Below are 16,089 nucleotides of genomic sequence, written 5' to 3'. Positions count from 1 at the left end.
GCAGGAAATCAGGGCAGGACACTTGTCATGATTGTTGCTACCCCTGCAAGAGAAGGTTATTCAGGGGCGCCTGGGTGGTGCAGTCAGTTGGGCATCTGGCTCAGTTCATGATCTCATAGGTCATGGAATCGAGCCTGTACTGGGCTCTGTGCTCAGCAGGGAGTCAGCTTGAGGATTCTGTCCCTCTGCCCCTCCCCCCCACATGTGCAAGCTCTAACTCTAAAATAAATAGACAAATTTAAAAGAGAGAGAGAGAAGGTTATTCAGAAACAATTTTGTTACAAGGTCCTGGGTACCAAGGAGACATGGTACACATACCAATACCACGACAAGTCCACAAGTTTGCCATGGACCCCCATCAATATTACCTGTCAGCAACCAGCCCTGAACTAATTCAGAAAGCACCCAAGGGGACCAAGGCATCAAAGATGGAATGGTGCAAGTTCTTTCTTGATCTGAGTAGACCAAATTAAATTTATACCTAAAGAACTGGTCTTCAGATTTCAGTGTCTTCCTAGCCACACATTATTTTATTTTTTTTATTTTTTTATTTTTTTTTCATTATTTTAAAATTAATGAGTAAGTTAAAATTGTTGGTGCACCGTAATTTTAGGAGAACTGAAGAGGCAAAATGAATAGCTAAGATTCTCTGGGTGATGACCAGAACAATGCTGGAACCTAATGAGACCAAAAGAAACCTGGAGAGCTGAGCTAGCTGGTGGTGGTACCCTAGGAATGGAGAGATTTTTTTTCTGTCAAAGGGAATGTAAATTCTGCAGCTAAAGCTGGCAGTTTGGGGAAAATGTGTTTAGCCCACCCACTTCCCTCTCTGTTTATAATATTGCTTTCCTACTTTTCAACTTAAGTTTATTCTGGAACTGGAACATTTATTCCAACAAAATGTGCCTGGTGTGGTCTCTCAGTGATTAAAGACATCTGCTTAGTATGCATTAACTTCTGGGTAGTACTTGTACCTCTCTGAGGATCGCTTTGCTAAGCCCTCAGTAGGCTGATGCTGCTTCATTTTCTTCAGGTGTATAAATTAAAGCGGCAATTTTTACCTGCAATGGGTCCAAAGAAAATGGTACTTAGCATCTTGGGCTCATTAGCCTTTAGTCTGGGTTAGCAACTACCAGATGTTGCTTTGAGCATATTTGGAGAAGAACTTTATCTGTTGAACCTTCTTTTGGAAAATCAAAATATTATCCTGCAAACCATGAAAGAAAAATGCTGTACTATAAAGCTTAGGCAGGTGTGATATAATCATGTTATTGAGGATATGGTATGGGCAAATCTTTTTTATTCTAAGTAATGAAGTAGTTTGAATTTTAAAAAACCCAACTATCATGTTTCCTTAAAAAAAAAAAACTCATAGAAAGCTAAAAGTGTGAAATCCATTTTAGCATGTTGAAAACATTTGGGGTTTTTAAGATAGTATCACAGATGTATATATTCCAGGTTGAAATTACTTGGAATTCTAGATTCTAAATATTTTAAATTGAAGTTTAAATGAAATCAAGTATAAATTAACCTGTGATTTTTTCCTTCTAGTTATTTTTAGGTAAGTAAATGAGGACAGGACATGAGACTGGCAAATAATATTTGCTGGGAGGACCCATTATTATGATCAAATTCCAAGTAGCATTTTCTAGTTGCAGGTCATGACTTACAAAAAAAAAAAAGAATTCTGTTGTATTTTATTAATTTTTTTTTAAATGGAGACTCTCCCACAGGAGAGTAAGCAGAGTCTTTTTTTTTTTTGAAGATTTTATTTACTTATTTGTCAGAGAGCGAGCCCAAGCGGGGGGAAACTGCAGGCAGAGGGAGAAGCGGACTCCCTGCTAAGCAGCAGGGAGCCCAATGCGGGACTCAATCCCAGGACCCTGGGATCATGACCTGGGCCAAAGGCAGACGCTTAACTGAGCCACCCAGGCATCCCAAGAATTCTGTTGTATTTTAAACAGAGATAGTGAAAACCTCAATTCTATGTATGACTCTTTTTTCTTTTTAAAAATACCTTTCCTACAGACCAGTTCTCTAGGAGCCAGCCAGCAATGCAGGCCTAACACGTTAGCTAACAGCTTCATAGTTCAAAACCCAGTAAGTAGGGTATCAGGGAAGAGCCGGTGACAAAAACAAAATGGAAATGACCAATATATCTTGGGAAGCACTTTACTACAATTTTTTTTTTTAAGATTATTTATTTATTTATTTGACAGAGACACAGCGAGAGAGGGAACACAAGTAGGGGGAGTGGGAAAGGGAGAAGCAGGCTTCCCGCGGAGCAGGGAGCCCGATGCGGGGCTCGATCCCAGGACCCTGGGATCATGACCTGAGCCGAAGGCAGACGCCCAACCGACTGAGCCACCCAGGCGCCCCACTTTACTACAATTAATAGGTGACCTCACTGGGGACAACACAGCCTCCAGAAGCCGTATTTACCACAGATCACCCAAACTATTATATTCAATATTAGCTAAAAAGCCAAAGGATTGGAATCATGTCATTTTTTTTTTTTTTTTTTTAGAGGGAGGCACAGAGCAGGCGGTGGGGGGGGGGGGGGGCAGAGGGAGAGGGAGAATCCTAAGCAGGCTCCACACCCAGCACAGAGCCCAATGCAGGGCTCCATCTCACAACCCTGAGATCATGACCTAAGCCAAAATCAAGAGTCGGCGCCCCTGTGTGATATTTTTAAATATAATTCATAAAGATACTGTGTACATTATCAAATAATTTATCTGTATTCCTGAAGTGTCATATTTTCTATGCTTCTCATTAATCTGCTTGAACTAAAGAAAAAACATGTATTGAGATACTGGGATTGGACCTACCAACCATTGAAATTGAACCCAGAAGAAAGATCCGATGATTCATAGCTTAATTCTGCACCATCTATGCTTCTCACCAGAAACTGCAAAGGGCTAAGTTGTAAGGATATCTGAGTGTCTTGCAAGAACATTATGCGGGATCATTAAAGGTTTTAGCCCTGGCAGGATTCCTAGATGAGAATGGGGACCTCTATTTCATATTCCCTCCTCACTTTCGCTTTTGGTCATGACTCAACCAGGCCCCTTTTGAAGGTATTCACTTATTTGTGAACGCAAACCCCTTTCCTCTGCCTAGTCTCATTTCTTGAGTGGCCTAGGCAAAGAACCCCACCACCAGGCAGTGGCCCATTTTAAATCCTTAGGCTCCTCTCCCTCCCACTTACTTCCTACCCTCCTTCCCCTCACATTCCTGCTACTTGGAAAGACAGTGTGGCAAACAAGGCCTCACATTTTAACATTTTATTAACAACTTACCCATCCTCTCTCTAGGAGGGGCACAAGGTGCAGGGTTAGTCCCTTACATGCGTGGTGGTGTAAAAAAATCTGGGAGATGACATGCTACAAATTTAGAATTTAAAAAACTGTAAGGGGAACCTTCTTCATAATCTCAAGAACAGGCTTTTCACACTTCTCTACCACCTTTCCATTGGCTGCGTGGAAACAAAGACGACCAAACGAGGACAGGCTCTTTAGCCAGAGCTTGCTAAGCATGGGAGCCGGCCACCTTCGCTTAGTTTGGTGGAGACTCCAAGCAAGGCAGGCCGCGAAAACAGGGAAGTCTCGAGGCACGCTTTGATTGGAGGTTGTGGGCATGAGGAAGCAGGAGGCAGGCTAAGTAGAAGCGGGGCGTGTGATGGGATTGGTCTGGGAACATATTTGGCTCTCTCGGATTGGCCCCGAGTTAGAAGCAGGGGCAAAAATTGGGGAAGCTGCAGTCAATGACCCGAAGGCCGCTCATTCTGGGCCGACCCCCGCGGAGGCCGGTGGTCCGGCCGCCCCGGGCCGGTTGCTGCAGAGATTGGGGGCCGGAGTTGTGTTGTCACACACGGTCTGGCCATTGTCCTGTGCAGCCCATCTCTCAGCTGGGTGAGACCCAGGTTCTTCTTTTCCCTTGACCTGACCAGCTTCCTGGCTTCACATTTTTTGTTTTATTGGGACCAAGTAGCGCTCCCGGTATTTCTGTTAAGGATAAGCGGAGACATTAGGACATGACAAGTACTTATGGGGACAGCTACAGATACACAGAAGTAGCTTTCTAGTGAGAGGCCGAAGAAAGAATCGCTCTCGGCCGCCTTTTGGTTCCTACTTCCAGGAGAAATGACTCCTCCCTCAGCAGCTTTCCCTTCCCGTCGGGGAGGCCGGCTCCCCCCGCCGCGTCTGGGAGGCTGGCCCGACGGGGCCGGGACGGTCGCAGTCCCGGGCCGTCGCCCCCCTTCCGGCCCCCACTCCCGGGCGCGCGCCGGCGCCTCCGGACCACGAGTTCGGCGCGTTCCTGGACGGAGGCGCAGCCGGAGGGGCTCGGCCGCGCCACCCCCCGCCCCGCTCCTGCGGCAGCCTCCGCGGCCCGCGGGGGATGTCAGGTCAGCGCTCTCGTCCCCGAGCCGCGACTCGGACGCCTCGTTCTCGGAGCGCGTCCTTGCTCGGGAGCAAGCAGCTCCGTCTCTGGTCACAAGCCCCGCTTTCCGCTTGCGGGGGGCGAAGGCAGGGCGGACTCTTCCCGGCCACCATTCCCCACTCATTTCTCCTCAGCTGTGAAAAAGCTAGCTCTCCTTCCCACTCAGAAAGGAACCCGTATTTCCCCTTCGAGTCTCCGTCACCGGGGCCCCCAGTCGGTGTGAGAGCACGGCAGCCCATTTTCTCCTCAGGGAGGCTCCCCGGCCCACATTCCTCCGGCCGCGAAGCCGGGGAGGCCGGGACGGCGCGGCGGCGGCAACGGCAGCGGCGGAGCTCCCGCCATCTTGCGTGGAGGAGGAGCCGCGGCCGCCGCCATGCGGACAGGCAGGGGGAGGGGGAGAGGAGGGGGAGGGGGCGGCGGGCGAGCGGGGGAGGGGCAGAGCAGCCGAGTTAGCTCAGCCCGGGCGGCGACTCCGGCGGCGCCATGAGAGCGGGCAGCGGCGGAGGTAGGGTCGGGCGGCCGGGAGAGCCGGCGGGCGCGGGCGGCCCTGCGGAGCGGCCCCCGGGGTGGGGGCGGGGGCGGGGGCGGGAGGAGGAGGCAGAAGCGAGGGACCGGGTGGGGGCGGGCGGAGGTTTCCGAGGAGGAAGGAGCCGCCGCCATTTTGGGAGCTTCGAGTCAACAATAAAGGACCGAGGGTGCCGAGCGGGAGTGGCCTCGGTGGTAGGACTCGGGCCCCAGCCGCGGGGAGTGGGGTGAGGTGGTGGGGTCGAGGTCAGCGGTGCGGTCGGGGCCGCGGGAAGCCCCTCGGCCAGCGGGCGGGGGGGGGGGACGCTCTGAGGCGGAGGCCTGAGGCCTGGCCGGGCCCCGGGGAGGAAGGCGGGCGGCGGGCGGCAGCCGTGCGGGGTGGGGGCGCCTGGGAAGAGTCGAATCTGGGAATGTTGTGCGCGGAGGGGTCCGGAGAAGGAGCGGGCGAAGTACTCCGAGGAGCTTTGTGGAAGCCGAGGGGATGTGGGACCACAGAGGCGGCAAGGACTTAGGGGGATGGTGGAGGTTATAGGGTACGAGGCGGCCCTATAGGGGGCGGCAGGGATATGCAGCGTCGGAGGGCTCGTTTTGGAAGAGGACCCGCTGCTGCTTGCTTGGAATAAGGCCTCGTAGGTCGGTAACAAGAGGGTGATTATGGAGACCCGAGTCGTGAAGGAAAAGGAGGGGTTTTCTGACTTAAGGGTTTCTCTTTGGGGCTTTATAGGGGGTGTCCCTATTGTTTCCTGCCCGCGGAGTTGGTTCCCTGCTCTTGTGGCGCAGCTGCGATTATAGGGCACCAGCCCTTTTGTTTATGGTCACAGGGGGCTGACTAGAAGTGTGGGGTTGGGGGGGGGGGCGTATTGGGGGAGCAAGAAATTATTGCCCCAGAGTTACGGGGCTCAAATCATTGGCTTGTTTCTTTCCCTCATCACTCACTCCCTTTTCTCTACCACAGTCCTTGTCCCTTCAGAATAAAAACAGTCCCTCCAACTTGCAGACCAAGCTTAGAGAAACTGCGCTGCATTTGCAAACAAAAGCTCTTGTCTGAGATGACGATAGTGTTTTGGGTGTGAAACTGTCAATTGCTGACTACAGTCTGGGAAGTGCTGTAATTAACTCCTCGAGGGGCTCCTCCCAGCTAGTCTACGTTTCGTTAGTATTTTTGAAAATGTAGAATGTAACTTGCAAGTCTAAATTGGGAAGGGGTAGGAGGAATATTTCCTTCTCTGAGACATAAAGCTGCAGTGCAGGTTTCGGTTCAAGTAAGAAGGGAGTAATAGTCACATTTTGGATCTAGGGAGATAGGAAGTCTTATGTTAAGGGCTCAAGGGACAATAATGATATCTTTTAAACTTTAGAGGTTACCCTCTTCATCCTTAGTGCTTGGCAACAAACAAGTCTTGTGTGAACTCCGTGATATTGTTGATCATAATATAAACCTGTCAATACAGGAAACCATTTACCACCTTGAACTGAGATTATTAGGTGGCTGTTAACCACGGTCTCCGTAAGGCATCAGATTCTAAGAGACTTAGAAATAATACAGCTTTGTGTATGTGATAATCAGGATTTGCTTCTGAGCAACTTTATTTTCAGTTTTTAAAAAAGACATAACCAGTTGTCTTTTAGAAAAGATTTATTGCTTTGGAATCCTTGGTGTTTGGCCAAAAAAAAAAAAATCACCATTAATAAACTAGTGTATTTTTTGGTAAGAAATATAAAGGAGTTAAAAAAGAACGAACCCAGCAGAGGAAAAGTAGTCCCTTATTTTCTGGCGTTTGTAAATTGTTTTTATTTACTACATTTCAAAATAAGAATTTGATTTTGGGAATAATTGAAAATGGTGGAGATTGGCCAGTTCTTTTTTAAAACAACTATTAATTAGTACTCTGGGTTTCTTGGAAAGTTTGGTTAAAGTTACTAGTGTGTTTTAGTCTTTCACAGATTTTTAAACACAGGCAATTTCCTTTTTGTGTTTTTATAGATATTTTTAATAACAAATATTTTAAGTTAGGATACACTTTCTGAAAAGTGTTATTGAAATGTATGTAGCTAATAGTTTTTTAATATTCAAATTTTATTAAGGGAGCTAAAGATTTTCTTGGCTGTTTCTCAAGCGAAAGATTTTGACATGTAGACATGTGTTATCTCTTAACTGTTTCAGTTGTTTTAAGGGGCAAAATTTAAGAGAGAAAATAATTGATTTTTCTTCATAAAATTGAACCTCTATGGTTGAAATTCATAAAGGCACAAATGTGTTTTTTTTCCTGAAAGCATAAAGTTAAGTCAAAAGCTCACTTAATTTCAAGAATTCTCAGTTGCTGTCAGAAATAGAAAAAAAAAAGAATTGCCTTGCCTTGTTCCAAGATGTAGATTTACGTTAATAAAATTGTGTGATACTTCATTGAGTTGTAATGCAATTAAGTGTAATGAATCATTGACTTTTAGAGGTGGCAGGGACTTTTAGAGAATTCATCAGGGAGGAAACTGAAAGGAAGAGATTGCCATTTGACAGCTAATGCTAATTTAATCACAATATCTTTCTACCTCATCTTCTCTGGGTTACTTTGAACTGACAATTTAAAATGTTTGAGATTGGTCTCAATTGGCTTGGGTTTTTTTGTTTTGTTTTGTTCTTTTTTTTTTTTTTTTTTTTTTTGAAGCAGTTCATTTTTTTGTGTCTTCCTAGCCTGGCTAGGGTTTTGGTCTAAGTACATCTGTATTCTTATTTCTTAGAGTGATTTCCTCTAAAGGGGTTCTTTTAAAAGGGAAAGTTTTTTTTAACTTTCCTGTGTTTGCTAATTAAGCTTTCTCTTTGTTTCAGATTGAAGTGAGTGAATTCAGATATATAACTCAACCTTGTTAGAGGGCTTTTTAAAAAATAAAAAGTTGATTCGGTGCATGAGAGCAAGTTACTGCTGCTTACCGTTCAGAGACTTACAGGTGCTTGCCTGCATTGCAATAAAGGACTCATATATTGAGCAAGACTTATATTTATCTCTTCGTTTTGGAGAGCCTAATAAACTGTTATTACAGTTTCTCTACTGACTTTCAAAAGTTTTGAAGTTTGAAAGAGACATCTTTACAATTAATACAGCATGAGCACGGCCAGAACAGAGAACCCTGTTATAATGGGTCTATCCAGTCAAAATGGTCAGCTGAGGGGCCCTGTGAAGCCCAGTGGTGGCCCCGGAGGAGGGGGCACACAGACACAGCAACAGATGAACCAGCTGAAAAATACCAACACAATCAATAATGGCACTCAGCAGCAAGCACAGAGTATGACCACCACTATTAAGTAAGTGTTAGAATAAATAATAAACACTTGGGAGACCAAGGAGGTATCTTTTTGCTACTTTGTTGTTGACTACTTTAAACCTTATTTTAACCATTTTGTTTGCAAAGAAAAGACATGACTTTGTTTTATGGCTGGTGGGTATTTGCAATTGAATAATTATTTTTGTCGTAATTCAGGTTAATTAACAAACATAGATACAGATGATATGTATTATCTTTGTATACATTACTTTTTGAAACATTTCTGGCTTTCATAATTAGCTCAGATTCATCCTGTTTTTGCCAGTATGGCTTTTTCCCTAGTGTTGTAATTGTACCTTACCCTAGTTTAAGTGGCAGTTAAAGCCAGTTTCAAGTTTTTGAATTTAAAGACTGGCCCAGCCTTCTGAATCCAAACATACTCACTGATAGAAAATTTATCCATGACTTTTTTTATATTTAAGATTATGGAACTTAGTTTTCTACTTAAAAAAAAAAAAAAAGCTTTCTCCTTTTACACACACACAAAATTATAAGCTGTTATATATCATAGGGTTTTCAAGATTTTGAACTCCTGGAAATGCATGGAACTGAATAGTCCTAAATCCCTTTGACTCTAAAAATTTAAGAGCCTCATCTTACTACAGAATATTTTTTCTTGTAAATATGCTGTTTGTCATCTAAGTGTACACTTTAAATTATTACTGATAACTATCACTCTAAAGATTCTGTTAATAGAAAATTAACATTGAAGATTTTTTGACCCCATTTCACATTTAACTTTATTGTTAAAATCTAGGCATAGGGCGCCTGGGTGGCTCAGTTGTTAAGCGTCTGCCTTCGGCTCAGGTCATGGTCCCAGGGTCCTGGGATTGAGCCCCACATCGGGCTCCCTGCTCAGCGGGAAGCCTGCTTCTCCCTCTCCCACTCTGCCTGCTTGTGTTCCCTGTCTCCTGTCTGTCTCTCTGTCAAATAAATAAATAAAATCTTTAAAAAAAAAAAAAATCTAGGCATAGAGATTGATTCTCTTGAAATCTTCATATGAAATTTCTCATTAGAATAGTGGTGCTAAGAATTCCCATTCTCTCTGGGTCACTGAACTAAAGTGTGTGTTATATTAAACCTAGATCTTTTCCATGCCTCAGAAGCACTTCCTAAAGAAAAGTAGCACTTAAAAGCTACCAGAATGTCATATAGATGGTTACTTGAATGTGGTTTACTAGTGACCTCTAAGAATTAATTCCTGTTGGAATTGGTTTGGTCATTGTGAGAATTGGTATTAATGCATATTCTGTTATTTTTTTGCATATTTTTAAGCTTTAATTAGTATAGAAATCAAGAGTATTCTCTAAATTGTAGTTTGTCTTGACAAAATATGAGTAGGCTAGCAAAATTCAGGCTATTTTTAAACATAAAGCTGTGTTATTTCATTATTTTCTACTTAAATTCTGATTTCAGGCAATAGGATTTTGCTTTTTCTTTTTTGGTCTGCCTGGGATTAATGGGTTCTTTTTCATTCTGTGGGTTCTTTAAATCTCCGTTGTTGTTTTTTTAATCTGTCATCTCTTCCATGAAGCCTTCTAGATTGCATCACTGTCTTCAGAACTCTTCTAATACTTAATCTCTATCACTTATTTTCTCATTTTAAATAGTTTGGGTCTTTTAACTCCTAAGGTTATAAATTCCTTGTAAGATTTTCCATTGTATTTCTGTATTTGTATTCACTTTATATTGAATTTGACAATGGCAAGCTGGCGTACTAGGATGTTCAACTGACATTTTTGCTCAGGAACTTTGGTGTGTTAATTATAGGAAGAGGTGAAAGGCTTTGGTACCCATGGAATTGGTAGCAAATAGTTATCTGTGTTAGAGTGTCTTAAATTATATGGGACCTAGCTTTAAGTAAAGTAAGTGCTCTTTCTAAATCAAGACTCTTGATATGTTTTGGGGGCTCTGATTATGTAAGAGTCGCTATAATGAAATCAGTGAAACCTTCTTTTAAAGATGACATTGACCATTTTTTTCCCATTAGATGCTTTGAGTATTATTTGAGGTTTTTACCTGACCAAAAAGAGATTTGGTTTCAGCATTCTCAGTAAAAAAAAGACTGAGAGATAGTCATTAACAACTAATACTGAGTTCCTTTTTTTTTTTTTTTTTTTAAGGTTTTATTTACTTGGGGGGTGGTGCTGAGGACAGAGCCCGATGTAGGGCTCACTCCAGGACCCTGAGACCATGACCAGAGCCAAAATCAGATGGTTGACCAGCTGAGCTACTCAGGCACCCCCTGAGTTCTTATTTTGCCAGGAACTATGCCTAGGCCTTATGTAAATTATTTGATATAATTCTCAACCCCCTTTATGTATGAGAGATTTGGAGGCTTAGAAAAGTAACTGCTGCAAAGTCACAAAAATAATAAGTAGTCAGAGTCAGAGCTTGACCTCGGGTCTGAAACTTTAGAGCCCTTGGTTTTTTGTTTTGTTTTTTTTTTAAGATTTTATTTATTTTATTTGAGAGAGAGAGAATGAGAGACAGAGAGCACGAGAGGGAAGAGGGTCAGAGGGAGAAGCAGACCCCCCGCCGAGCAGGGAGCCTGATGCAGGACTCGATCCAGGGACTCCAGGATCATGACCTGAGCCGAAGGCAGTCGCTTAACTAACTGAGCCACCCAGGCGCCCTAGAGCCCTTGGTTTTAATTAGTCACCAAAAGTTAGAAACTCAGATGCTTACAGGAGACTGTGCCACATGGGAAGGTACTTGTTTTATCTGAAGGAGTCTGCTGCTTGATTTAAGCTCCCAGTTATTGGGGTGCCTGGGTGGCTCCGTCGTTAAGCGTCTGCCTTCAGCTCAGGTCATGATCCCAGGGTCCTGGGATCGAGCGCCACATCAGGCTCCCTGCTCAGCGGGAAGCCTGCTTCTCCCTCTCCACTGCCCCTGCTTGTGTTCCTGCTCTTGCTCTCTCTCTCTGTCAAATAAATAAATTAAAATATTAAAAAAAAAAGCTCCCAGTTATTAATCTCTGTCAAACTGTTGCTATGCAGAAGTTTGGAACTAGTGTTGCTAAAGCTTCCTTTTATTTCCAAGAAAAGCCAGAATCTGGATTTCTATATGAAATCTCCTCGTTTTTAACTGTTGGCAACTAATTTAAATTAAAACACACTAATGTCAAACAAAACACAGGGGTTACCAGTTTGGACAACAGTTGCACTGTATACTACACTGCTTCTCTTAAGAGTATGGATATTACTCCCTTCTATTCTTGATTTTTTTTTTTTTAATCCTCTCTAGATTGTTCTTTTCTAAGAACAGTTTTTCTAATGCTGTTTATTTCTGTTAACTATATTCCAAAGTAAATGGCAATATATTAAACTTACTGTGCTTTTTAGAACTTAATTGTAATTGTGGTGAATCATCTTTGTATTACTAGAATAGTGATGCTAAGAATTCTCATGCTTCAATTTTACTATATTCTCTGTAGACCTGGTGATGACTGGAAAAAGACTTTAAAACTCCCTCCAAAGGATCTAAGAATCAAAACTTCGGTAAGTTGATTGTAAAATTCAAGTGGAAAAATGGTTTGGAAACTCTAAAAGTGAAGTGGTTACTTAATAACAACAGGCACTGTGTGTTTACTCTTCCGTTGAAGTGGTTGACATTGTATGGATCATATATGATGAATTGCCAAAAATTTTCAGTTTAGAGTATTATATTAATACAGTAATGTGTGTCTGTATATTAAATATTGTATTTATACATCTGTATATTTTATTTAACTTTGATGGAGTATTTTCATTGTTTGCAAGGCATTTTCTCAAAATTCTCTTACGCTCCCAGCAATTAAAGTAAGATTCAGGTTAGGTATTATCCTTATTTTGTGGATGAGGACAAGGAAGTTGAGAAATTCGTTCTCTTAGCCCAGTGTTCCCAAACTAGGGGTGATTTTTGTCCCTTAGTGGACATTTAACAGTAGCTAGAGACATTTTTGATTATCACAACTTGTTAAACTCAATGAGGGGGATGCTGCAGGATGGCCCCTTATAACAGAGAATTTTCTGGCCCAATGTCAATAGTGCTAAGTCTGAGAAATCAAAATTATTTACAATAGGATATTTGCAGGCAATGAGTGGTGGAGCTACAGTTTGACTTCACATATTGTGATTTGTAATTCACAGCATGATGCTTTACATAGAAATAACAGTATTCAACCAGTCCTCAGAAGAATATGATCACAGGGTGGCCTTTCCCCAAAACAATTTTTAAGTGGGCCTGTGTGTGTTAAAGAGTGGTTATTTCTTAGGAATACTTGAAATACAGACCAAGACAGAGAACTCATTTGCATATATTTATATTTTAAATGGGGTAGAGGAAGAGTAAGTCTCAAACTTTCTTAAGCATAGTAACTACCAAAGGAACACAGTTGTACTTTATTATTTTGTTGTTTCATTTGTTTTGACTAGGATGTGACCTCCACAAAAGGAAATGAGTTTGAAGATTATTGTTTGAAACGGGAGTTACTGATGGGAATTTTTGAAATGGGCTGGGAAAAGCCATCTCCTATTCAGGTATGTTTTCCCTTTTCATCCACATGTGATGTTATGAGTTAAGCATTCCATACTTTTTGATCTGTGTGAATGATAAAATTAGCATTTTTCTCATGTGTATACATGTGCACATACACACTTTCTCTGAACCATTTAAAGATAAGTCACAAAATCATGGCCCATTACCTCTAAATATTTCAGTGTGTATTTCCTAAGAAATAGGACTTTTTCTTTTTGAGTAAGCTCTATGCCCAACGTGGGGCTTGAACTCATGGCTGAGATCAAGAGTTGTATGCTGTACCAACTGAGTCAGCCAGGCGCCCCTGGGGATGTTTTCTTGTGTAACCATAGTACAGTTATCTTTGGTCAATTTAACATTAATACAGTATTTCTATCTTATCTGTCATTTGTATTCTAATTTTTAAGTGACCCTAAAATGTCCTTTAGAGCATTATTTTTTTCTTTTCTGTACAGGATGCCTCCTTAGATCAGGTATTGCATTTTAGTTAGTTAGATCTCTAACCTCTTGTAGTTGTGAGCATTTCCCTAGTCTTTTTTGGTCTTTTATGACATTGACATTAAAAATACAGCCCTTTTTTTTCTAATAGAATATTCCTCATTTTGGGTTTGTGTCATGTCTCCATGTGATTAGCCTCAAGTTATGCATTCTTAGCCAAACTGCTGTAGAAGTTACATTATGGCCTTCTCAAGCCACCACATTTGGAGGTATACACAGTGTCCATCTATTTCTCATTGGTGAATTTAATTTTGATTATTGTCTCAAGGTGGTGTCTGATTTTTCTACTGTATAATTGCTTTTCTCCCCCTTCCCTTGAAACTAATAAGCAGTTTGTGGGAAGCACTTTAAGACCATGCAGGTATCTTACTCTTCCATCAAAATTTCTCCCTAGTCTTTTTTTTTTTTTTTTTTTTTTTAAGATTTTATTTATTTATTTGACAGCCAGACACAGCGAGAGAGGGAACACAAGCAGGAGGAGTAGGAGAGGGAGAAGCAGGCTTCCCACTGAGCAGGGAGCCCGATGCGGGGCTCGATCCCAGGACCCTGGGATCATGACCTGAGCCAAAGGTAGACGTTTAATGACTGAGCCACTCAGGTGCCCCAAAATTTCTCCCTAGTCTTAGCATCCATTGGTGATTCTTGCATGATTTGATCTTCACTCTGATAGATTATGCTGTGTTTCCAATGCTAGCACTCCTTCCACATTTGGCCTTGTAAAGAAGAGCCTTGCCTGGCTCTCAAATAAATAAAATCTTAAATTAAAAAAAAGCCTTCCCTATCTCTTCATGTATTTGTATATTATCAGTGTGGACTCACAGATTCCCCCTCCCATGGTATTTTTATGGTCACATTGTCCCATTTTTGGCCATTGTGAGCTCCTTCAAACTGGTCCCTATGTTTTTATAATGTACACACACCTGCTTTTTTCTGGTAGACTATTTTTTTAGAGCAATATTAAGTTCACAGCAGTTGTAGAGATTTCCCATAAACCCTGGTCCCCACTCATGGATAACCTTCTCCATTATCAACATCCCTCATAAGAATGGTGCATTTATTACAACTAAGGAACCTCTATTAACATCATCCAAAGTTCATTATATATATTAAGGCCCACTCTTGGTGGTGTACATTCTGTGGGTTTGAACAAATGTGTGATGACATGTACTCATCATTGTAGTATAGACAGAGTAGTTTTATTGCCCTAAAAACCCTCTGTGCTCTGCCTATTCACTCCTCACCTCCCCCACCCCCTTCATTTTTCTTGAGTACCTCCTTTTTGGTATATCATGATGCTGAGCTTATCTATACCTATCTTGTCACAGCCTTGTGTATACTCTTTGCTCTTTGGCCCTTTCGGTGAAAAGAACAAGGAAATATATGTATGTATTATATACATAATGTATATATGTATGTAGACATATGTATATGTATCTACATATATGTAGATATAAACACACATGTTAATTAAAACTGTGAAACCGAAGCTGTAATAAGAACAAACCCTGTGACGACATTATTTTTTCATTGAGCAAACATGTACTGAGTAACCTAGAAAATGTTAGAGACTGGAGATGTTTTTATGAATAAGACAGGGTTCCTGCCCTCACAGTCAGGTGGATATAAGACAGCTAATCGTACAGATAATTTCAGTGTGCCCCTTTGTAGTTGAAATTGCATATATATGTAGCCATTAGAGGAAGTGATCCATGTTCCAAGCAGAGAACACTGGGATAGTGGTTGCCTAGGGGTTTTCACCTTTGTTTGCCTTTGTGGACAAACTAAAGAAGTTTATTATGGCTGAGAAAGTATCGAGATAAGGTTATACATCACCAGATAGGCAATTTGAGTGCATATATTGAAAATATTTTGAAATTTACTTTTCTATAATGTAGTTCATGTTAATCCATTTTATTTACAGGGATGAAAAGTTTTATGAGAGTCTTCTACTGTAGGGACTATATCATTCAACTTTATATCTCCAGTACTTAGCAAGGTGGATGGCAGGAAATGGGCCCTCAGATGTTCAGTGGTTTTTAGAATGCTTTGATGAAATTATGGTTGACATGTCCACAGGTTAACTTGGTCTATAGAACTATTGAACTAGTCTTGCAGTCAGACTGCCCACGTTGAATCCCAACTCCACTCCTTTATAAGTTGATTATTTGAGTTCTCTCTCAGCCTCAGTTTCCTGGCCTATAAAATTGATATAATAGTATATATCATAGAGGAGTTGTGAAGATTTAAGTGAGGTAATTCATTTTAGTATGCTTGGTATGGTGCCTAGTAGATGATATGTGCTCTATATAATAGTTACAAGTTATTATTCCATATGGTAGTTTTATCAAAAAAGGCAATGGGGAGGCAGGAAGGAATAAATGCCCCTGCTTCAAAAAAAGAAAAAAAAAAAAGATTGGTTCGCTTAGCAAACTTAATTCATTTTCTTTTTTTAAGATTTTATTTGGCGGGGGTGGGGGGCAGAGGGAGAAAGAGAAACCCAAGCAGACTCTGCGCTGAGCACAGAGCCCAACATGGGGCTTGATCCCGTGACCCCAAGATCACGACCTGAGCTGCAACCAAGTCGGACACTCAACCGACTGTGCCACCCAGGTGCCCCTAGCTGACTTAATTCTTAATGGACCCTTGCTGGCTCCTGTTTCTCACCTTTGTATTAAAATTTTAAAATTGGGGTGCCTGGGTGGCTCAGTTGGTTAAGCGTTAGGTCATGTATTAACTTTGGCTCAGGTCATGATCCTGGAGTCCCGCATCGGGCTCCCTGCTCGGCAG

The 16,089-nt window shown here is 42.0% G+C and overlaps 1 protein-coding gene across 4 annotated transcripts in view; it reads left to right on the top strand.

The window, feature by feature from the left end:
* The first annotated feature begins 4,386 nt into the window (after window positions 1-4,386).
* DDX6 (DEAD-box helicase 6) overlaps window positions 4,387-16,089 on the top strand; it is a 34,181-nt gene continuing 22,478 nt past the window's right edge. For 2 of the 4 annotated variants that reach the window (XM_035009085.1, XM_035009089.1), the window contains exons 1-4: window positions 5,061-5,163; window positions 7,793-8,266; window positions 11,723-11,786; window positions 12,702-12,806. In XM_035009085.1, the coding sequence (XP_034864976.1) occupies window positions 8,067-8,266; window positions 11,723-11,786; window positions 12,702-12,806 (369 nt within the window). In that variant the 5' untranslated portion in view covers window positions 5,061-5,163; window positions 7,793-8,066. Of the gene's footprint in view, window positions 4,409-4,874; window positions 4,949-5,060; window positions 5,164-7,792; window positions 8,267-11,722; window positions 11,787-12,701; window positions 12,807-16,089 lie in introns of those variants that run through there. The other 2 variants (XM_035009087.1, XM_035009086.1) reach the window with 2 other exon arrangements.

Source organism: Mirounga leonina, unplaced genomic scaffold (assembly GCF_011800145.1).
Source record: "Mirounga leonina isolate KUSES-001 unplaced genomic scaffold, KU_Mleo_1.0 Mir_153, whole genome shotgun sequence".
Classification (NCBI taxonomy): Eukaryota; Metazoa; Chordata; class Mammalia; order Carnivora; family Phocidae; genus Mirounga; species Mirounga leonina.
The sequence above is the reverse complement of the archived record's forward strand: the minus strand, read 5'-3'. Positions and strand labels throughout refer to the sequence as shown.